Source organism: Dermacentor andersoni, chromosome 1 (genome assembly GCF_023375885.2).
Source record: "Dermacentor andersoni chromosome 1, qqDerAnde1_hic_scaffold, whole genome shotgun sequence".
Taxonomy (NCBI): domain Eukaryota; kingdom Metazoa; phylum Arthropoda; class Arachnida; order Ixodida; family Ixodidae; genus Dermacentor; species Dermacentor andersoni.
In genome coordinates, this window is record NC_092814.1 from 372,822,879 (window position 1) to 372,846,619 (window position 23,741).

General features: G+C 45.5%; 1 protein-coding gene across 1 annotated transcript in view; it reads left to right on the forward strand.

Moving 5' to 3' along the window:
* The first annotated feature begins 525 nt into the window (after positions 1-525).
* LOC126516510 (cytochrome P450 4V2-like) overlaps positions 526-23,741 on the forward strand; it is a 236,330-nt gene continuing 213,114 nt past the window's right edge. Inside the window, exon 1 of the mRNA XM_050166640.3 lies at positions 526-836. Coding sequence (XP_050022597.2) covers positions 527-836 — 310 coding nt within the window. The 5' untranslated portion in view covers position 526. The remainder of the gene's footprint in view (positions 837-23,741) is intronic.

Here is a 23,741-nt window from a genome sequence, read left to right on the forward strand (position 1 = left end):
GTGCTTCGAGCAAGAAGTCTGTAATGCTTTCAGTTTCGCTTAGGCTTGAATACAGTATAAGATTTGTTTGTATTCATAGGACACAGACGGGCAGCTGCTACAGGCGCTCAAGGACGTGCACGCAGGACACGTCTTGCAGGCAACGAATACCAATTGCCTTTTCACGGTGCTTTCAAAGAAAAGCCCGCGACTAACTAAGCGGTTAATGAACGGTGACACAGAGGAGGCCGAACAAGCCAATACGGAATCGCAACCACGCCGATTACATCCCCTAACTAAGCACCCCAGGAGCATTTAAATTTCTTACAGGAGAAAGTGCAGCTTTCTTTCTTGGCCCTGACGAATTATCGGAGACACGGAGGCAAACGTTGGGCACAAATGTGCAGTTTTCTTCATTCGGCGCAGACGCTGTGCGTGCAAAAACATTCAGCAATCGAGGAAAACAAGAGCCCCCACGTGGCACCTCGTATCGGCCGCGACGCATGAGCGAGTGCACACACATAAGCGGAGAGCCATTTGGCCCCCAATGCGCGTGCTTTTCCTCCTCGGGGCCTCGCGAGAAAGTCGCAAGAGCGGTGATAGTCGAAGGTTGCGGCGACACTCGGCCTTGCGGTCTTCACCGGCGATGCTGCTGCTGCTGCTGCTGCTGCTGCTGCTCGTAGCTGTCGCCAGCGCGTCGGCCGTGCTGCTGTTGGCAGCGCATGCGAGCCGACGCCGTACGTGGAAGTACGTGAAGCGCATGCCAGGCCCCAGCGAAGTGATCCCCATGCGCACGGTGCTCCAATTGCAGCTCACCGTGGCAGCGCTCAAGCGCCACGCGGTGCCTCCGAACGCCGGTGAGCAATGCACTTGATCAGTTCTGTACGACGTTTCATTGGCCACGGACGATAATTCGTCGTTCGCCCACGTTGGATGCAAGGACTGTCAATGAACAACATGTACTATGGCGCAATTAGTGAAATTCGAATGCGACGCAAGAAAGTGGAACACTGCTTAGGCATAGTTAATTCAGTTAGTAAATAAAATTACGTTAAATTATTAGGCCTGATTGACGTCATAAGCAGACGCTAAATTCGCCAAGACTAACTGCTTTCACTTAGTCGTTAAACTGTAGCTCTTGACTGACATAAATACATGGTAAATGAATGAAAATAAAAGTGGATGAAAAAACAAGTGGCCGTCTTCGCAATTCAGATACCGTGGCGCCGTTTCCCCATCCTCTTTTTGGGGTATTTATGTCTGTCTACTAGAACCACCCCTTACGGCCACGGCAGGGATGTAGAACATCCTATCTACCACAGGCGTCACGTAGTGCGTGAGTTTTTTGGCAGAAGGCAACTGGTTAAAATTGGTATTGGAAGTACATCTCTACATACATCTTTAATACATCTCTACATTGTTATTATTAACCGAGGGTACCGTTGCAGTCTTTGACTTTGGCACCCTCGTCTGTATATTGTCTCTTACCAATTCATTGTATTTAAGGAATAATAAACTGAAACCGAAATATTTTTAAATATAATGAGAAGTATTTTGCGCAAGTAAACGGCTCATCAATGGGAATTAAAATAGGTGCTAATTACTTGAAAATATTCATGGGCATACTGAAATCAGAGCTTCTTGAGAGCTGCGAGCTGAAACCAATGTACTGCAAACTAATCATCGATGATGTATTTCTAATCTAGTCCCACGGCGAAGAAGAGTTACTGAACTTCATTTCGCAGTTCAATGCAGTCCAGCCAAGTATCTCATTCTCCCAGCATATTCGGCTGCCGCAATCACTTTTCTGGATATGAGTATAAGTATGCACAACAGGCTTGTCACATCAGTTTACAGAAAATGAACCGGTAAGCACCAAACCAACATTTTCTTTGTAGCCACGTTAAACATTGTAAAGTGACAATCCTGTACAGCCAAGCACTTTGTTTCAAGCGGATAGGCACAAAAAAAAGAGGATTTTGCATCGAAGCGTGAACATCTTCGTGACGACTTACTACACCAACGCTATCATCCTGCTATCTTCCTGCTATCCCCTGCTATCAGCGACGCGATTAAAAAAAGTCGCAGTTTCGCCCGAAAGGCTAAGCATCGATTGCGATAGCAAATTAGTACACAGCTATGCGAAGTAAGGATATGTAATTTTATCGGCCCTATGAACTTGGAGACATTCGTTTACTAACTGAATTAACAAGCGCATGGTGTCAGCGCGCACAAGCAGACATGAACGCATCACCCTGGATGAGCGCGGACACTCGCTATCAGTACGTGCGGCGATACCGAAGATAGTGCAATGCGGTGCAGTTCGGTGCAGTTCGCCGAGGAAGCTATAGCTCTCGTGCTCCTATCTAAATACATGTAAAAGGAGAGTTCGTTTTTCTCGGCAACCACTGCACCAAGTTAGAGGAGGTTTGTTGCATGTAAAAAAAAAAAAACTTAAAATCCAGCGACTGTTAGTTTCGAATTTTTGATTTAGATCGTCAATTTTTTATTAAAAATTGGCAAGTATCGAAAATTTTCAGAAAACGAAACTATCAAGTTTACAACTCTGGCAATTCAGCAATGAAAAGCAATCTCACAGTTCTATGAATTGCATCAATAGTACATCTAAAGTGGACAAAATTGATATGTTACAAATGAATCTCGAAAAATGTAGTATTATGAAAATAGAGCTTTTGCAGAACCCTTGTACACAACGTAAAAAATTCACGTAAGATGTAAAATGACACGTCGAATTGTCCGCTTTCAATGATCTAATGGATGCCGTTTACAGAACCGCGATATCTGTTTTTGATGCAGAGCTCTTAATTCATAAACTTCGTGCTTCTATTTCTTTCAGACTTTCGAATTTGTGAAAACCTTTTTAACAAAATTCAGGCCCTAAATCGAAATTCTGGTTCGAAAGGTCGTTAGTATTTAACTTTATCTCTGAAATGGATTAAGTTTCAATAAGATCGGTCCAGGGGTTACCTCAGAGAAACGTTGTTACGTTTTACATGTATTTGAATAGGCCGCGTTGGAGTTAGTCCCCAGCTAAAGCTTCCTCTTAAGGGGCCCAAATGCACAGCTTCGCTGGTCATCCTTCTTTAGAGAGTGGAAGGGCACTGAGTTTTTGTTTAAAGATAGGCAGTGCATTGGGCAAAAAAGTCGACCGTCACATCAGCGTACGCTAACGAGGATGAAGGCGAAAGCCTGCGCGCTCACGAGGCATTAATTAAATTACTTGGAATTCTCATTGGAATGTGTTGTGAGAAGACATGTTTTTCGCCACAAGTTAAAACACACACAAAAGGAAGACACATAGAAGACAACACGGGCAGTGTTTTAACTTGCGGCAAAAAAACATGTCTTTTAGCAAGTACCAACTATACCAACAAGCAGTTCTGTAGCGGAATGTGTTGTTACTTCCTAGTACTCTTCTCCCACCGAACATCGTGGGTTCAAGTGCCGTAAGTAAATCTATCTTAATTAACTTCGCCTTAACACCAAAGGTCGTGAGTTCGGCCATGAATGGAGGCACCATCAATCTTGGTGCCATTGAATTTCGCTTAACTTTTCCTTAAGACCAAATGTCTTGGGTTCGACTCCCACAAAAGGTCGTGCTTTGCATTATCAATGGTGGCACCATTCATTATGATGCCATTGAATTTTGCTCCCACCAAAGGTCGAGGGTTCGATTCCCACCAAAGGTCGTAGGTTCGGCTCCCACCAGTGGTCGTTGGTTCAGCTCCGACTAAAGGCCGTGGGTTCGAGTGCCTTAATTACCTGTATATTAATCAACTGCTTAAACTTTACCTTAATTAACGCGATATGCCATGGGTTCGACTCCCAACAAAGGTAGAGGGTTCGAATGTCATCATTAACTTTATCTTAATTAACTGGCTTTAATGAACCCGGCCTTAATTAACACCATAGGACTCCCAACAAAGGTCGTGGGTAAGAGTGCCTTTTTTGCTCTCTTAATGAACTGTGCCCTAATAAACTTGGCCTTAATTAACAACGAAGGTCCAGGGTCCGACTCCTACGAAGGTCGGGGCTAGAGTGCCTTAATTAACGCTATCTTAATTAACGGTGCCTTAATTAACTTGGCCTTAACATCACATGCCGTGGGTTCGACTCCCACCAAAGCAGGTCCTCCTCTCGTGAAGTACGTACCCAGCTGGACTAAAACTGCGTCCGCTACTTACAGATTGTGCCGTATGCGTCAGCCTCAGCTTCTCGGTGTTTGATCAGTCACAGTGTGTAACCAATAATGGGGCCGAAATTTTTGTTTCTCTCATGGGAACATTAGTGATCTCGCCCATCACGCATTTACCTTGATCGTGCAATTTGGCCGTATGAGGTCCTTTGTCATTCGTCATGTGATATATGTATATATATATATATATATATATATCATCATCATCAGCCTAGTTACGCCCACTGCAGGGCAAAGGCCTCTCCCATACTTCTCCAACTACCCCGGTCATGTACTAATTGTGGCCAAGTTGTCCCTGCAAACGTCTTAATGTCATCCGCCCACCTAACTTTCTGCCGCCCCCTACTACGCTTTCCTTCCCTTGGAATTCAGTCCGTAACCCTTAATGACCATCGGTTATCTTCCCTCCTCATTACATGTCCGGCCCATGCCCATTTCTTTTTCTTGATTTCAACTAAGATGTCATTTACCCGCGTTTGTTCCCTCACCCAATCTGCTCTTTTCTTATCCCTTAACGTTGCACCTATCATTCTTCTTTCCATAGCTCGCTGCGTCGTCCTCAATTTCAGCAGAACCCTTTTCGTAAGCCTCCAGGTTTCTGCCCCGTAGGTGCGTACTGGTAAGACACAGCTGTTATACACTTTCCTCTTGAGGGATAGTGGCAACCTGCTGTTCATGATTTGAGAATGCCTGCCAAACGCACCCCAGCCCATTCTTATTCTTCTGGTTATTTCAGTCTCATGATCCGGATCCGTGGTCACTACCTGCCCAAAGTAAATGTATTCCCTTACCACTTCCAGTGCCTCGCTACCTATCGTAAACTGCTGTTCTCTTCCGAGACTGTTAAACATTACTTTAGTTTTCTGTAGATTAATTTTCAGACCCACCCTTCTGCTTTGCCTCTCCAGGTCAGTGAGCATGCATTGCAATTGGTCTCCTGAGTTACTAAGCAAGGCAATATCATCAGCGAATCGCAAGTTGCTAAGGTATTCTCCATCAACTTTTATCCCCAATTCTTCCCACTCCAGGTCTCTGAATACCTCCTGTAAACACGCTGTGAATAGCATTGGAGATATCGTATCTCCCTGTCTGACGCCTTTCTTTATTGGGATTTAGTTGCTTTTTTTGTGGAGGATTACGGTGGCTGTGGAACCGCTATAGATAGCTTCCAGTATCTTTACATATGGCTCATCTACACCCTGATTCCGTAGTGCCTCCATCACTGCAGAGGTTTCGACTGAATCAAATGCTTTTTCGTAATCAATGAAGGCTATATATAAGGGTTGGTTATATTCCGCACATTTCTCTATCACCTGATTGATAGTGTGAATATGGTCTATTGTTGAGTAGCCTTTACGGAATCCTGCCTGGTCCTTTGGTTGACAGAAGTCTAAGGTATTCCTGATTCTATTTGCGATTACCTTAGTAAATACTTTGTAGGCAACGGACAGTAAGCTGATCGGTCTATAATTTTTCAAGTCTCTGGCGTCCCCTTTATTATGGATGAGGATTATGTTAGCGTTCTTCCAAGATTCCGGTACGTTCGAGGTCATGAGGCATTGTGTATATAGGGCGGCCAACCTTTCTAGGACAGTGTTCCCACCATCCTTCAACAAATCTGCTGTTACCTGATCCTCCCCAGCTGCCTTCCCCCTTTGCATAGCTCCCAAGGCGTTCTTTACCTCTTCCGGTGTTACTTGTAGGATTTCAAGTTCCTCTAGACTATTCTCTCTCACTTTATCGTCGTGGGTGTTACTGGTACTGTATAAATCTCTATAAAACTCTTCAGCCACTTGAACTATCTATCCATTTATATATATATATATATACAACATAACAAGAAAAAAAAAAAAGAAAGACACTGACGTTTCGGTCGGGCGACTGGCCTTCGTCGGAGCTACAATTCGCTACGACGAAGGCCAATCCAGGGCGCTCTTTGGCCACATCTGGCCCTTGCGCCATTAAACATCAAATATTCATTCAAGGCCGATACTCTGGCAGAAACGTCAGTAGAAACACATGCCATAACGTTTGTCTTTTTTCCTTTTGGAACGTTTTACCTTCGGGTCTGGCGCTAAATCCTTCCTCTTATATATATATATATATATAAGGAGACATTGAACTATATATATATATATATATATATATATATATATATATATATATATATATATATATATATATATATAGGTCAATTCACAAGCATACAGCATAAAATAAACGCACAAGTAGAAAGAGACCGCCTTGCGTTGGCACTAAGATAATATATTAGTATCGAGATGGTTATAATGCAATCACTAAAGCGGTAACAAGAAAATGATTTAAAGAGCGGTTTTTTGTATAACTTATTTTTCCTTAGGCGGAAATAATGTTTGTTTTTGTGGGGAAAATTGAGAAGTTCATCTGTTTTCGACTCTTTGCACGTGTCACTTCAGTTATGCACGGAATGCCTTACCATGCAATGCATAACGTTCGCGTGTGCTCTAAGGGCGGACTTAGGCCCTTCATGAGCGGGCCCTAGTCCTGCCCGGGCCCGTGACTTCAAGCCCGAGTCCGACCCAGGCCTGCCGAAAAACGTTTGTGCGCCGGGCTGGGCCCGGGCTTACACTAGCCCAGGTCCGTGCAATACTATAATCAATCTATGATACCATGCCATAAAGGGCACCTTATATCTGGGTTCACCGCTGGCGTTTGCTGTAGATGATCCCCGTAAGCCCACCGCCACAAACCGTAGTAAAACAAACCGCAAAGCGCGGCGCGGACCATCTGGGCTTTCGTCTCGACGAGCTCATCGCCCACTGTGCCAACTGAGTAATGGGCGTCGATGGGTCACACAGATCGTCCACGCAAGTAGAATAAGCACGCAGCTGGCACTACTAACTGCCGCAGAGCGGAGAAAAGCACCGCCGCCACGTTATCAATCAGGCTTGACAGTTACGAGAGGCCTCAAACCCCCTTCTGCGGCGCGCTTTTTTTGAACCACCGCAGGCATTTTCCCCGCGCGCGCCAGGCGGATGGGTGTGAACAGGTTCACAACTTGAGGTTGCACCAATTAGTTAAACGGGTGGCCTCGAGTGACAAACGACCCGTCCCTCGTGCAGTGGTTACCAGCCCACTGCAGAATACAAGGCAACGTCCAGGCTGACCGTGCTGCCAATGCTGGACACCATACTTTAAGAGAAATGGTTCAGATACCTTTCTCGCGAAAAGACGCGGTGACACTGGTATCTGCACACGCTTGGCGTCTCCAGAGATCCATCTGGAAAGATGTCAGCTATCAGTACGGACCCCTATACAAAATAGATACATAGTGTGACTTTTACATGCCACGAGGCCTCAATAGACAAGAGCAAGCATGCCTTCGCCGCATTATATTCAACGTGGTCCACACAAACTACTTCACGTGTAAGATTAAGCTCACAGACTCGCCAATGTGCTCTGAATGTAACGTCCCTGAAGACCTGCAACATGTTGTGTGCGACTGCTGCCGCTACTCATCAGACTGAAGACGGCACCAAAGACGGCACTGTACCTTCAACGGGACTCGAGCTTGGCACTACAGCACATTCTCGGCCCATGGCAAAGCACCTACTGTGCGTTACACTCTTCGAAAGCGCTGCTGACGTTCGTGTGTGTGTGTGTGTGTGTGTGTGTGTGTGTGCGTGCGTGCGTGCGTGCGTGCGTGTGCGCGTGCGTGCGCGCGTGTGTGCGTGTGCGCGTGCGTGTGTGCGTGCGCGCGTGTGTGCGCGTGTGCGCGTGCGTGCGTGCGTGTGTGCGTGTGTGCGTGCGCGCTAAGTGTTTATCGATGTGTATTGGCGGCGAGGATTTACGGAGTTGCCATCTGTCGGAAGCGCCTCCCTTGCGTAGTATGAGGGATCACGCGGCGCGCTCCTCATAGGTTTCGCTTACGGCGCTCAATAAAAACACCACGCGGCAGCCCTCCTGGACATTTATGCAAGTACTCTCAAATCGAGGGAAGTTTTTCACTGTCGATATAATATTCTTGGTCCAACTGAAGGCACAGAATCGTCTACAGACGCTGTCTTTATCGAATACGTACAGTGAACGCCACTGCGCGCGGTCGCCGCGATGGAATCTTCCGAACCGGCTTCTTGCGCGAAAGGTAGGCAAACGCTGAGAGTAAACTATGTGAAATATGTTCTTATAGTGGGCTGTCTGTATAGCCAAATGGAGCATAACAGAATGAAGCCTCAATGCAGCGATCGCACGGGTTCGCAGCGATCGAATGCGCGTCTGCATGCATGTCCGTGCACAACGTTTTGCTTTCGCTGTGTGCGCGCTTTCGCACCGTGCCGTGAGGCTTAGGCCGCAGCATGTGAACATTTGACAGTACAGTAGCAACCATTGTTGCATGGACGCTATCAGAACTGTTCTAAAATAATTTCGGTATAGAGACTTCGACGACTACGGCGACTGTGATGTGCCGTCTCGACGACTGAACCTTTTTTTGTTTCTCTTCTAAATTCTTGGACGTTTCAGTATTACTTGTCAAGTTGCGTCGCACTGTATGCTTATCGGTCTTCTCAGCGTGCGATTTCCATCTGCTTCTTTTTCGTAATCCAGTGCATTCATTCATAACACAAGCATGATCACATGCCATGCCTTTCCGTTCCAGTGAACTTGCCAGTATCTAGCATCAAAAAGTTCATAGACCAAACCGTCATGACATTAGCCGGGCAGCGGGCACGGGCGAGCGTCTCGTTTGCGCTTTTTCTGCTGTATATACTCGCCGAACATCGTGCAGTCCCGGCGCCGTAGCAGAAATATTCCTAGCTTCTATGCTTGCTGCATACCCGAGTTGTAGCCGATGGCTGTCTGCCAGTTCTAAGTTTCGCCAGCCAATCTTCACACAGCTACTTGCCCTGCGGCTACGTGTGAATAAGGCTGACATCAGGCTCCGTTGCGTACGTCCGGCACTGCGGCACCGAGCAGTAGCCTACCATGGTGCACGCCTCCAAAGGCTGCACTACCTATTATAGTACTTTCAAATGTTGTCAAGGAGACTCCCAAGGCGGTAAAGCCTAACCACTTAATCCGAACCGCAGCGCAGGTGGGACTTTATTTCGTTTTCAACTCGCTTCGGCGCTTCCGAAGCAGCCGACGCGGCCGCTGTGTCCACTTGATCCTTCATGGCAGGTCACGCCGACGGTGGCGACAGCTTTTCCAGTGGTGGAGCTCGCCCCCATAGCCGCCATACCTCCGAGACTCACCCGCCGACGTAGATTGCTTTCAAAATAGGGTGCGCGCGGCCATGGAGTGCGCATCTGCTGCCGTAGTACAACATCGCCGTCTTTCCTCCCCTTCCCCCGGTGCAATGCGCGCGACGGAAGACGGCGCTCCCCCCCCCCCCCCCCCCCCTCCTCACTTGCCTCCCTTCCACGCGCGAGGTTAAGTCGCGATCGCCAGCGCCTCTCGGGCGCGGTCGCGCATGAAGCCTGTTTAGAGAGTACTAGGGAGCCGTATAACGTAAAACTATTCCAATATATTTTTATTCCAATCTCCTGACGTCAAATTTGCGTAACCGCCGACGCAAGCATTGGGCGGTCACCCGCAGGGTTGTCTGAACAAACCAATCAAATGCTCCCCTCGTTCATAGGAGGTTTTGTTTGCTTGAAAAACGAATAACATTGCCTGAGCGGCTTGTCTTATCTAGCATGCTCAAGTGGAGAGGGATTCGATGGGGCCGAGCCACTGCACTGAATATCGATAACCGGATGAAGAGGGTGGTACCGGCATCTGAGATTGGTCCGCTTTCTCTTACTTAGCTTGCGGTGGCTCATCGACAGTCGCGGCGGTATGCAACGGAAGCTTAAAAATGACGCTAAAACGAATCCTAAGCAAAGAAGAGTTGGCAGAACGAGGTCGTAAACGTGCCGAAAGTTTTTGAAAACGTTACACGGCCACGCAAAAAGTTTTATTACACGCAAATAAACCCATGCTCTTCGGTAGGGGCGAGTAGCAAATGCCGGAGCGATCGGCGGCAGCCATCTTTTGATCCTTTCGGAACGGGGCAGCCTGCGGCTATTCAGATGAAAATTCAGTTTTGTTCGGCATATTAATGCATCTTTAGCGCGTACGCGTCACTTTGACGCGGTAAGTTGTTGCGGTTCTGTGACATCCCGTGAGAGGCAGGTGAAGTGGTGCAGCCCGAAAACTTTTGACCAATAGCCGTGGGCTAAAGACAAAAACCATCGAATCAGAAATAACTATCTTTGTTTTGTTCGGTCAAATTATGCATAATCAGTGTGTACACGTCATGTCAGATGGGGAGCTATCGCTGTTATCTTGACGTCGCGTGACAGACAGGTGAAGTGGGGGTGGTTCAAAAAAGGTTTTGACCAATCGCGGTAGGTTGATTGCAGAATTTGAATAGAAAAGTTTGGAATAGTTTTACGTTATAGCGCCCCTGGTGAAAAGAACCTCGAAATCATATGGGGTGGACGAGCGGATACAACGGAAAATCGCAGATGCTGTACTTGTGCCCAAGGTATTGTACGGTATGAATTACCAGCAGCGCACAAAAAAATGCAACTTATCGAACACAGGTGTCAGATACTGACAGGTCTTTTCAACTTTACCGAGCTTGAAGACATTACGAGATAGATCAAACAAACACGCCCCTAGACCGAGCAAAGGTGCACCCTCCGGCACAAATTCTTTACCTCAAGAGCTCGGAACCTGGTTTCAGGACACTATGCCAGCTAACATATGCGCTGCATAGACAACTCCTCCCTTCAGAAACACAGCAGGCCCATAACGTGCAATATGGGGATAAACACTTAGGCTAGGAGACTGTTGCAACTACCACGCACACAGAGGAGGTTTCTAATCAAGAAAACACAAACATCAGGCACATGAAGTATACTGATGTGGCAATAACAGAGTAACAGTAGTATGGAAGCACATAAAATTAAATACCATACACGTGGGGACAATTTCAGGACATCGTACACCCAGAGAAGCTGAACTGAAAGCAATCAAAGAAGCACTTGAAATGCAAACTTGCATTGCAAGTGCCTGGATGGGTTCACCAGAAACTGTCAGGGCCTGCACATCACACAAGATTTTCAGAAAAATCGGGAGACTGACACGCCACGTGCAAGCACATGGCCAAGAAATTGAATTACAGGGCACATAGCCTATGCAGATGTTCCAGTACACAAGCAGGCTCATGAGCCCGGCATAAGAACTGAAAACTGGACGAGTTGGTGTGTATCCATTATAAACTATATGTTACAGGCAACGGCCAAGAACAAAGCGCTTTGTCTGTTAACTTCGTTCTGGTGCATTGTCATTATGTTGCGCTGTAGTTAATGAATTCGTGATGCTGCACAGGTCAAGAACGATACCCCCGCACAAGGCCCAGATTTCACATCCAAATCTATGCATACACACATAAATGATGCAAGGGCGCATAGCATGAAGCACTATCAACAGGATGACACCAGAGAGGAAAGAGGGCTAACTTCCAAATAAGGTTTATTGTGAAAACGAGGCGATTTATGCAGTTTACCATAAAGAATTCAACAAGAAAGACAGGTAAAAATTGGTGTTTGATGCAGCCAAACAGAAATAAGAACGTCACAGAAAGAAAATATGGATAAAAATCCGAGTGCAGGAAAAAAACAATCATTACAATTGCCAATCTTGCATGTCAGCACCTTTCAAGAAACACGTTTTTTTAAAACATAAAGTCTGACAGCTTGCTTATGCAACCACACTCTTCTAGTTCCATGCCATTGAAAAAAAAACTGAGTTTCTTGGAAGGTAGTCGCTTGCGCTGTTGGTTATTACAATTTTTTTTCTCTGGACTATGTATCTATTTGTATTTTCTCGCTTTCCTGTTTTTGATTGTTTGGTTCATCAACCATTGTTTTTTATTGGGCGTTTTTGGTGTACTACTTTCTGGTAATCTTTATAAATCATTGCATTTTCACAATAAAGCTTTTAATTAGAAACTAGCACACCCTTTTCTTACTGCTTTACACTATACGCTCTTGCAACATTGCCGAAATGAAAACATTTACAAGGTACACAGAAGCATCATGAGGGCCATTAAAGTGACTTGCTTCAGTCTAGAAAAACAAAGAATAGCCTGGCTGCAAACGACACCAGAGAGCGCATAGGACGAAGAAGAAAACCGAGATGACCTAACAACCGAAAGTTTAATGAACATGCCAAGTAAATGCTCGCTGACAAGCAATAAACCGAACATACACAAAAAGGAGAATCCTGTAGAAGGATGGATATTTGGGCGCGTTGGCACTGGTTGAACATCTTGAAGGGGCAGCGCAATATGACGAAGACAGAAGGCAGGAACACACAGGACACAGGTTGTGAGATCAGCGCTGTCCTGTGTGTTCCTGCCTTCTGTCTTCGTCATATTGCGCTGCCCCTTCAAGATCTTGAAGAAAAAGGAGAGCGAAAACTAATCTTTGCTTCCTGACAGGAAACACATCGATCTGTAACGGAGGCCATGCTGCCGCAAGATTCTCGCATCGTTTTAAGATCTACAGCTTCCATTATATCTCTAGGCAGCTGACCAGCAGATCTGCACAGAATGGTAGCTTTTTCTCTTTTTTTTTTGGTTTCCTTAGACAATAAATCAAAGGGTCCCAGACAAAGGGCGCTTCCTTGCACCTGACTGGGTTGGAGGCCCGTACAAACTGTGCACGGAGCAAACAGCGCGATACAAATCAGGTACATATTTCAGTTTATACTCACATGGAGAGAAAAAAATCAATAAAAACAAAGTGTAGATGTAAAGCAGCAAGCAGACAGTACACAGAATTGCTAACACTGACGTTATCGTCGTCTTATCTGGCTTACGCACGGGCACAACGGCACATGAGGAACAAAGAAAAATGAAGCCATAACATAGATCTGTCGCAAAAAAAGGAAAACAAAATACGTTTAAAACACAACACTCGATAAGCTTACAGAAGCATTGCTTAGGTCAAAGCACCCTTAAGAGCAGCTGGTGACGAGCGCCGTTCAAATAAGATCTTCATTCTCGTTAAAAACATTAGGGATTTTATATTTTAGAATTTGTTCATCATAATTTGTTCGCAGTTCTGGTACTCGCTATTTTATTGTCTAAGATCAAAACTTCGATTAATTACCATGAAAGATAGTTCAAAACTATTAAGGCCCTTCCACGTTACCGGCACGGCAACTCGCCGCACGCCGTTTGCCGTTCACGGACCGCCGTTCGACGGCGGTTTTGCAAGCGAACGGCAAGATTTCTTTGCCGCAGAGAAGACGGGACCGGGACCCATTTGTGCGGCAGCCGTACAGCGAAGTGGCAAATCAGCGACCGACTCTGGCACCGCCGGCAGGCTCTCACCGCGGCTGATCGCACGGCGGCGCCGATATCGTCGCTAGGCCTTCTCCTCTTCCCTTCAAAGCTAAAGCTGACGGCGCTTCGGAATGGATCACCGACGCTTACAAGCCGCAATATTTTCTTGCTGATGTTGTCGTTCTTCGGAATAATAATATAATAATAAGTCGGTAACCGCGCACTGCAGCCGAGCTCGACAAGTGCCTGAGCTCTCGTTTGTGTTTAACGTTTAATAGTGGATATCGTGTTCCATATAATTGAAAATTTGCGCATCACTTTACCTGGCGGAAATTATTTTGCTTGCGGTAGAAGTAAATATGTTTGCGACGCCGGTGGCGGAGGTGCGCATCGTCGCGGTCGTCGATTGGCCGGTCGTTCGTGCGGCGGGCGGTGCTCAGGCCGAACTGCCGTCTACTTTGGACACCTCTCGCGCGGCAGACGTCCTACGGCACCGGAGACCGGTTCGCCGTTACGGCATGTTTGCCGCTAGCGTGCACGTGCCTTTACGGTCTTTTTTAGTGGGACGAGCATCGAGTGACGTTCTTGTTTTTTGCGCAGCACTTCCGGTTCACCCTCTGAGACGACCGGGGTGAAATTCAAGATAAATGAAAACTAAACAAAGATAGTACAGCACATAACTCATGCATTTCATTATAGACATAATATCAGAACATAAGTTTAGGTTGAAGTTTAGTTACGGAAGTAACTGGAAAAATTACAATTAGAAATCACTGATTACCGCGCAACAAAGCACAAAATCGTAGACTTTATAGACCCGCCATGTGAGCACAACTTTGTCGAAACCCGCAAGTACAAAGCGAATGTAATGACGTTACCAGTGACGCCACACACAAGAAGGTGGCATGATATTTAACCGGCTAATTAATGGAAAACAGTTGCCTGGCGCCATGGAGGAAGGAAACTCAGGAGAAGCCCTGACGTCACTCTTTGTGAAGCTAAAGTGAAGCCGGAAGTTGGCGCCTCTCGGGCCAGCTCTCCTCTCCTGTTTAGGTTTCCCGCGAAACCACGCCGCGCTGCGCGCAACCGGGCTGCTCGGACGCGCGCGCTCCGCAGCAATACTACACAAAATCATGTAATCGCGATGTCTCAGTGCATTACCGTTTCCGAAGTCATGTTGAAAGAAGTTTACAATGAACTTCGCAAATTCGGCCGTGAGGTCGAATCAGCTGCTTTTACCGGATTTTATGAAAATAAACATGCTTTATCAGGCCAGCCAAATGAGCTATTCTCATCAACCGCGGGTACTGGCCGCTGCCCAGTTCTTGTGCGATTTTAAAAAAGGTCACCTTTATCGCTGACTTCTACTTGCTTTTCTCTGCTTGGACTTCCTGGGGCTCTCAGACGGTCTTGCGAGATAGACGTATGGCGATACGAAAAAAATGTACGCATTCTCACTGCACTGCAAGAACGCACTGTAGACACGTACGTACGACACAACGACCCATTTGCAATCCATTTGGAGTTTATGAGCACAAACACATTCTCGCTTGAGGAATCGTCGTGCGTTATTGAACAAAGTTCGGGTGGCCGCGCATCACTACGACAGCGCGCCGGCGAGGAGGCAAAAGGTCATTTCTGATTTCGCGCGTTTAAATTCATTGACTGCGGCCTTAGGTGCCTTCTTACCACGGTAAGTGAAGCATCACGTGACGAAAGGTTTGCGATAGCCGGCACAAGGTGCAGAACAGTACGCGCGTAGAACCGGCCGACGTGCGACCATGGAACAGCCGTTTGATGTGTTCGCAGGCGTACGTTCTGTGGAGCCTGGCCGACCCTTGCAGCGCATCCGCTAACCTTCACTTCCCTGCGCTTCTCGCGCGCACAGATAAGATACGCCTGCCGTAGGGAGCATTCGTTCCGTAAGTCAAAGCAGCCGGTTCTTTGCCGTCTTCCAGGATGAAGCGTCGGCTGGCAGGCGCACGGTGCCAAGGGCAGCAAAATGCAAATATTCGGCGTAACGCTCTATCAGCACGTGTATTGAGGTACATCTGTGCAGGTGTGCATGAACCTCGAACGCGCTCTGCTTGAGACTTCGTGCTGCCGCGGGCAGTGCGAGGAACAAGCAACAGTTAAGCCACATGTGTTTTAATATGCACAACAGCAAGTTGCTACTGAACACGAACTATGTATTCATAACGTACGTCTACGTGCCGCAAATGCACCATATGCGCTGTCGAAAGCAGGAATCACTGACCTGCAAGGCGTTCATTGTACAGATTCTGAAGCGCATCGGTTTCGGCCTGCGATGGCACGTTAGCATGATTCCGCCAAAGAGAGCAATATTCCCCGCGGATATTCCTTCGTCGGTTGCCATTGCCGTGGCGCGGTACATTGCGTACAGCGTTGACGAACTTTAGTTCCTCCTGTCCCACCTGGCCACAGCAACATCCGGGAGAGCACGGTCCAGATAACGCAGAGCAACAAAACACGGAGACCAACGCAAACCTGCCTGCACGGCGCCTTTGCCACGCGGTACGAAACCTACGGAGCAACACGTGTGGGCGCACAGAACCAAAACAAAGCCGCCATTGTGGCCCGAAAGGCGTGGCCGCTACGGCAAAGAAATAAAAAAATCACCCCAAAAAAAAGAAGAGAACCTACTACGTCATTTCCTCTACACTTTTCTTCTAGCGCGCGGAGGGGGTATAGGGCCTCTCCTTCGTCCATTCCTTCGTCCATTGCCGTGGCACGGTACATTGCGTACAGCATTGCATGCGCGTTCATTTCACGCACTTCAGTCCCTTCTGTCCCACCTGGCCACAGCAACATCTGGGAGAGCACGGTGGAGATAACGCAGAGCAACAAAACACGGAGAAGAACGCAAACCTGCCCGGTACGAAACCTACGGAGTAACACGTGTGAGCGCACAGAACCAAAACAAAGCCGCCTATGTGGCCCGAAAGGCGTGGCCGCTACGGCAAAGAAATAAAAAAAATGAGCAAAAAAGAGGAGAACCTACTACGTCATTTCCTCCACACTTTTCTCGTAGCGCACAGAGGGGGTAAGGCCTCTCCTCAGTTTCCTTTACAGTGCACTAGAAGATATTGGACTTCTAGTTCACTGTAGTTTCCTTCTTCCATGCCTGGCGCAGAAAAGCAGAGCGGATGTGACGTCATGCCCCCTGTCTTGCTTTTCCTCTTCCGGCGCGCACTGCTCGCTCGCTGGCTCGCTTGCTCGCAAAAACTACGTGCGTGCGCTCGTTACATGCTCTGAGGTCAGTACCGGAGAGAGCGCGTAATGCTGGCTTCGTGCGCCGGTCGCTAGGGGGCTACGCCCCTCCAGGTGGCGCGCGCGGTGCTTCCTCCTCGCCCTCCTTTGCTCCTCACTCGCATATCGTGCCAGGGCAAAAGATGTTTGCTTGCCTAACCTAAAGAACACCAACGCCGAGGTGCAAATGCCACTAAGAGACACGTAATTCAAAGATTAGGGTCGCCTACCATTTTTATTTCTGTATGCACGTAGGTCGCAAGCTTGCGCTTGTAAAGCTTGTCTACTACCAATATTCCGTGGCAGTCTCGGAAAGACTGCGTGCTTTCGTTATGTTTTAAGCCTTCTAGAGGTCTAATTGACATTTATTTGTGCGATAAAACTGTTTTCTACATTGGAAGCAGTAGTGGTACACCATATCAGGAGACAATAATAAATATGTGAATGAAACATTAAAAAGTAAAGAAGCGCTCTGAGTTTCCTGGGAATTATTGTTTTTATTTTCCATAGTACTCCTATTTCTCAGGATAGTTTTATTTCGAGGTAGTTAATATGTGAATTCCATGACAGGTTCTCATGAAAAAAACATCTAGTAATTTCATAGAATCCACATGCTCTATCACATCATTACGAAAATATAAGGAAATATTGTTAGCGATAGTATTCCGACTTCTAAAAAGGATGCACTTTGTTCTATTTGTATTCAACTCTAATTCATTTGCATCTAGCCATTGAGAGAGTTCGCGCAGCCAATTATTCGCATCTGTTTCTGGTATTGATAGATTAGTGCCAGAAGAAAAAAAAAGAAACGTTGGTGTCGTCGGCGTACAGGAGTGTGTCTTGTGTGTGTGGGATAGATGCTATATCATTTATGTACAGAAGGAAAAGCAGTGGTCCCAATATCGAACCCTGGTATGCACCCGTTAATATTGGCTATATGTTTTAGGAGGCTGAATCATATATCACACACTGTTTCTAATCTTTTAAGTAGCTTTCCATAAGTTCAAGGGCGCGTCCTTGTTTGCCGTATCTGGGAAGTTTATTTAGTAAGATATGATGTTTCACTGAATCAAAGGCTTTCCTTATACCGAGGAATATTCCAATTGTTAGCAATTTTTGTTCAATATTTTCTATAAGTGTTTCTTTTACATACAAAAGTGTTAATTCCGTTGATTTGTTCGTTTGGAATCGAAACTGGTATAATGAATGATATTAACTTGAATTTCACTACTCAGACGTGCAGTCAACAATATGTGACACGTTCGATAACTATCGAAAAAATACCTAGCACTGATATCGGGCGGCAATTGATGAAGCCATTCTTAGCGCCTCCTTTGAGAACAACACTTACCCGGGCTATTTTGAGCTCATCCGGAAGCCGCCCATCTTGAAGCACGCAATTGCACACATGAGGGAGCGGGAGAGCAATCAGGGAAGCAACCGCTTTAATTGGTTCAGCTTTAATCTCATCAAGACCTTCTGTACTACTATTGCTCAAGGAGTTAATATTGTGCATAATTTCCGCCTCATTCGTAGGCTCTACGAAAACGCTCTTGTATATGAACGTAATCTATGGGATCAGTTGCTCGTGCCGTGAGGTTCCTTAATTTACCGGAAGATAAGGAGTGATCATTAGACCTACCTGGCAGCTCAGTTGTAGAAAGGGTTACTCCATCAATAGCCAATTCTTCCGGTAACATATCAAGGCTGCATGTACCGCAAACCTCTTTGTAAGCTTTCCAGAATCTATGTTGATCAGTAATATTGTCAAGCTTGTGCAAGTTATAGAAATCTTTAGCCTGTCTGATTTTGGAGTTCATTTTATTTCGAAATTTCTTGCATTCTTTAAAATTTTCAGCATTCTTTGTTTTGAAGAACTCCTCGTATAACGTATTTCTTTATGTATGCTTTTATAACGTGCCAATGATATCCAAGGCTTTCTTGCATTTCTATGCTCTTTTTGCAAATGTGAGGCGGAAATGCGTGATCATAGGAATCGACCATTATTCTGTGAATGCGAGAGGAAGATGCTACATTACTGTCACTGATCACCTCAGGCAAGTCGATGTGCATCATCATATATTTAAACGTTTCTATTGTTGTTTCGTTAAGTTTTCCGGCGAGGCGCGCAGCGGCAAAATATGCAAAGTATAGGAGAATGGTGCTTACATCAATCAATAAAACGCCGGAATCAAGTTTTTCACTTGTATTAGAAAAGCAAGTCTGAATTTGTGTTTCAGTAGATGTTATAATCCCTGTGGTAGAGTTATTAAGGCTTTCAAATCCATATCGCAACAACGTGCTAAGGTATTCGGACTGAGCATGATCAACAGACAGTCAATGAATGTTTATGTCTCCAATAATCACTGCTTTGAACTCCGAGGTACATACAAAGATAAGAACATTTTCCACATGCTTTAGAAAACTCTGAATATTTCCGGAGGAAGGCCTGTATACAACTATGTCCACTACATCATTACGCATAACTGTGAACATTTCTCAGTCATAAGTAACCAAGGAGTGCTCGAGTAAAACGGAGTATTGCAAAGTACACTTCACATATACAGACACGTCGCCCCCTCGTCTATTTTGTCTACAGAGTCTGTGCTGATAACCTGGAAAGCAATACGCGTCGTTTTATGCAGAGTACCATGTCTCCGCGAAACATAAAATGTCAAATTTCAGTGCTCATGAATCAAGGTGCAATTCGAGCTGGTCACCCTTACTGCGCAAGCTGCACGCATTCAGGTGGGAAACAGACAATGAGCTGTGGGTCATCTTCTTAACATTTACATTGTCGTTCAATTCTTGAATGAGTCATTTCATTCATTTCATTTCATTTCATTTATTATTACCTTGAAGGCCCGAAGCCATTACACAAGGGGGGGGGGGGGCAATACAAACACGCGTAAGTTGTTTTCCCGTCATGATGTTCAACATACCTCAATTTTTTTCATAAAATTTACTATCACAACAATCATCTTCCTGAACAGTTCATTGAAGCGTAATGTATCCGTAATAGCAGTAGCTGCTACCGGCTGCAGCTGATTCCATTCGGAAGTGGTCGGAGGTAGAAATGCATGTGAATAGGTCACAGTTCTGCAACGAGGAACATCAACTTTTTAGGTGATCAATTCTAGCTGATATGAAAGGAGGTGTTTTAATGAACTGTTCAGGAAGATGATTGTTGTGATAGTAAATTTTATGAAAAAAAATGAGGTATGTTGAACATCATGACGGGAAAACAACTTACGCGTGTTTGTATTGCCCCCCCCCCCCCCCCTTGTGTAATGGCTTCGGGCCTTCAAGGTAATAATAAATGAAATGAAATGAAATGAATGGAATGACTCATTCAAGAATTGAACGACAATGTAAATGTTAAGAAGATGACCCACAGCTCATTGTCTGTTTCCCACCTGAATGCGTGCAGCTTGCGCAGTAAGGGTGACCAGCTCGAATTGCACCTTGATTCATGAGCACTGAAATTTGACATTTTATGTTTCGCGGAGACATGGTACTCTGCATAAAACGACGCGTATTGCTTTCCAGGTTATCAGCACAGACTCTGTAGACAAAATAGACGAGGGGGCGACGTGTCTGTATATGTGAAGTGTACTTTGCAATACTCCGTTTTACTCGAGCACTCCTTGGTTACTTATGACTGAGAAATGTTCACAGTTATGCGTAATGATGTAGTGGACATAGTTGTATACAGGCCTTCCTCCGGAAATATTCAGAGTTTTCTAAAGCATGTGGAAAATGTTCTTATCTTTGTATGTACCTCGGAGTTCAAAGCAGTGATTATTGGAGACATAAACATTCATTGACTGTCTGTTGATCATGCTCAGTCCGAATACCTTAGCACGTTGTTGCGATATGGATTTGAAAGCCTTAATAACTCTACCACAGGGATTATAACATCTACTGAAACACAAATTCAGACTTGCTTTTCTAATACAAGTGAAAAACTTGATTCCGGCGTTTTATTGATTGATGTAAGCACCATTCTCCTATACTTTGCATATTTTGCCGCTGCGCGGATCGCCGGAAAACTTAACGAAACAACAATAGAAACGTTTAAATATATGATGATGCACACCGACTTGCCTGAGGTGATCAGTGACAGTAATGTAGCATCTTCCTCTCGCATTCACAGAATAATGGTCGATTCCTATGATCACGCATTTCCGCCTCACATTTGCAAAAAGAGCATAGAAATGCAAGAAAGCCTTGGATATCATTGGCACGTTATAAAAGCATACATAAAGAAATACGTTATACGAGGAGTTCTTCAAAACAAAGAATGCTGAAAATTTTAAAGAATGCAAGAAATTTCGAAATAAAATGAACTCCAAAATCAGACAGGCTAAAGATTTCTATAACTTGCACAAGCTTGACAATATTACTGATCAACATAGATTCTGGAAAGCTTACAAAGAGGTTTGCGGTACATGCAGCCTTGATATGTTACCGGAAGAATTGGCTATTGATGGAGTAACCCTTTCTACAACTGAGCTGCCAGGTAGGTCTAATGATCACTCCTTATCTTCCGGTAAATTAAGGAACCTCACGGCACGAGCAACTGATCCCATAGATTACGTTCATATACAAGAGCGTTTTCGTAGAGCCTACGAATGAGGCGGAAATTATGCACAATATTAACTCCTTGAGCAATAGTAGTACAGAAGGTCTTGATGAGATTAAAGCTGAACCAATTAAAGCGGTTGCTTCCCTGATTGCTCTCCCGCTCCCTCATGTGTGCAATTGCGTGCTTCAAGATGGGCGGCTTCCGGATGAGCTCAAAATAGCCCGGGTAAGTGTTGTTCTCAAAGGAGGCGCTAAGAATGGCTTCATCAATTGCCGCCCGATATCAGTGCTAGGTATTTTTTCGATAGTTATCGAACGTGTCACATATTGTTGACTGCACGTCTGAGTAGTGAAATTCAAGTTAATATCATTCATTATACCAGTTTCGATTCCAAACGAACAAATCAACGGAATTAACACTTTTGTATGTAAAAGAAACACTTATAGAAAATATTGAACAAAATTGCTAACAATTGGAATATTCCTCGGTATAAGGAAAGCCTTTGATTCAGTGAAACATCATATCTTACTAAATAAACCTCCCAGATACGGCAAACAAGGACGCGCCCTTGAACTTATGGAAAGCTACTTAAAAGATTAGAAACAGTGTGTGATATATGATTCAGCCTCCTAAAACATATAGCCAATATTAACGGGTGCATACCAGGGTTCGATATTGGGACCACAGCTTTTCCTTCTGTACATAAATGATATAGCATCTATCCCACACACACAAGAAACACTCCTGTACGCCGACGACACCAACGTTTCTTTTTTTTTCTTCTGGCACTAATCTATCAATACCAGAAACAGATGCGAATAATTGGCTGCGCGAACTCTCTCAATGGCTAGATGCAAATGAATTAGAGTTGAATACAAATAGAACAAAGTGCATCCTTTTTAGAAGTCGGAATACTATCGCTAACAATATTTCCTTATATTTTCGTAATGATGTGATAGAGCATGTGGATTCTATGAAATTACTAGATGTTTTTTTCATGAGAACCTGTCATGGAATTCACATATTAACTACCTCGAAATAAAACTATCCTGAGAAATAGGAGTACTATGGAAAATAAAAACATTAATTCCCAGGAAACTCAGAGCGCTTCTTTACTTTTTAATGTTTCATTCACATATTTATTATTGTCTCCTGATATGGTGTACCACTACTGCTTCCAATGTAGAAAACAGTTTTATCGCACAAATAAATGTCAATTAGACCTCTAGAAGGCTTAAAACATAACGAAAGCACGCAGTCTTTCCGAGACTGCCACGGAATATTGTTAGTAGACAAGCTTTACAAGCGCAAGCTTGCGACCTACGTGCATACAGAAATAAAAATGGTAGGCGACCCTAATCTTTGAATTACGTGTCTCTTAGTGGCATTTGCACCTCGGCGTTGGTGTTCTTTAGGTTAAGCAAGCAAACATATTTTGCCCTGGCACGATATGCGAGTGAGGAGCAAAGGAGGGCGAGGAGGAAGCACCGCGCGCGCCACCTGGAGGGGCGTAGCCCCCTAGCGACCGGCGCACGAAGCCAGCATTACGCGCTCTCTCCGGTACTGACCTCAGAGCATGTAACGAGCGCACGCACGTAGTTTTTGCGAGCAAGCGAGCCAGCGAGCGAGCAGTGCGCGCCGGAAGAGGAAAAGCAAGACAGGGGCATGACGTCACATCCGCTCTGCTTTTCTGCGCCAGGCATGGAAGAAGGAAACTACAGTGAACTAGAAGTCCAATATCTTCTAGTGCACTGTAAAGGAAACTGAGGAGAGGCCTTACCCCCTCTGCGCGCTACGAGAAAAGTGTGGAGGAAATGACGTAGTAGGTTCTCCTCTTTTTTGCTCATTTTTTTTATTTCTTTGCCGTAGCGGCCACGCCTTTCGGGCCACATAGGCGGCTTTGTTTTGGTTCTGTGCGCTCACACGTGTGACTCCGTAGGTTTCGTACCGGGCAGGTTTGCGTTCTTCTCCGTGTTTTGTTGCTCTGCGTTATCTGCACCGTGCTCTCCCAGATGTTGCTGTGGCCAGGTGGGACAGGAGGGACTAAAGTGCGTGAAATGAACGCGCATGCAATGCTGTACGCAATGTACCGTGCCACGGCAATGGACGAAGGAATATCCGCGGGAAATATTGCTCCTTTGGAGGAATCATGCTAACGTGCCATCGCAGGCCGAAACCGATGCGCTTCAGAATCTGTACAATGAACGCCTTGCAGGTCAGTGATTCCTGCTTTCGACAGCGCATATGGTGCATTTGCGGCACGTAGACGTACGTTATGAATACATAGTTCGTGTTCAGTAGCAACTTGCTGTTGTGCATATTAAAACACATGTGGCTTAACTGTTGCTTGTTCCTCGCACTGCCCGCGG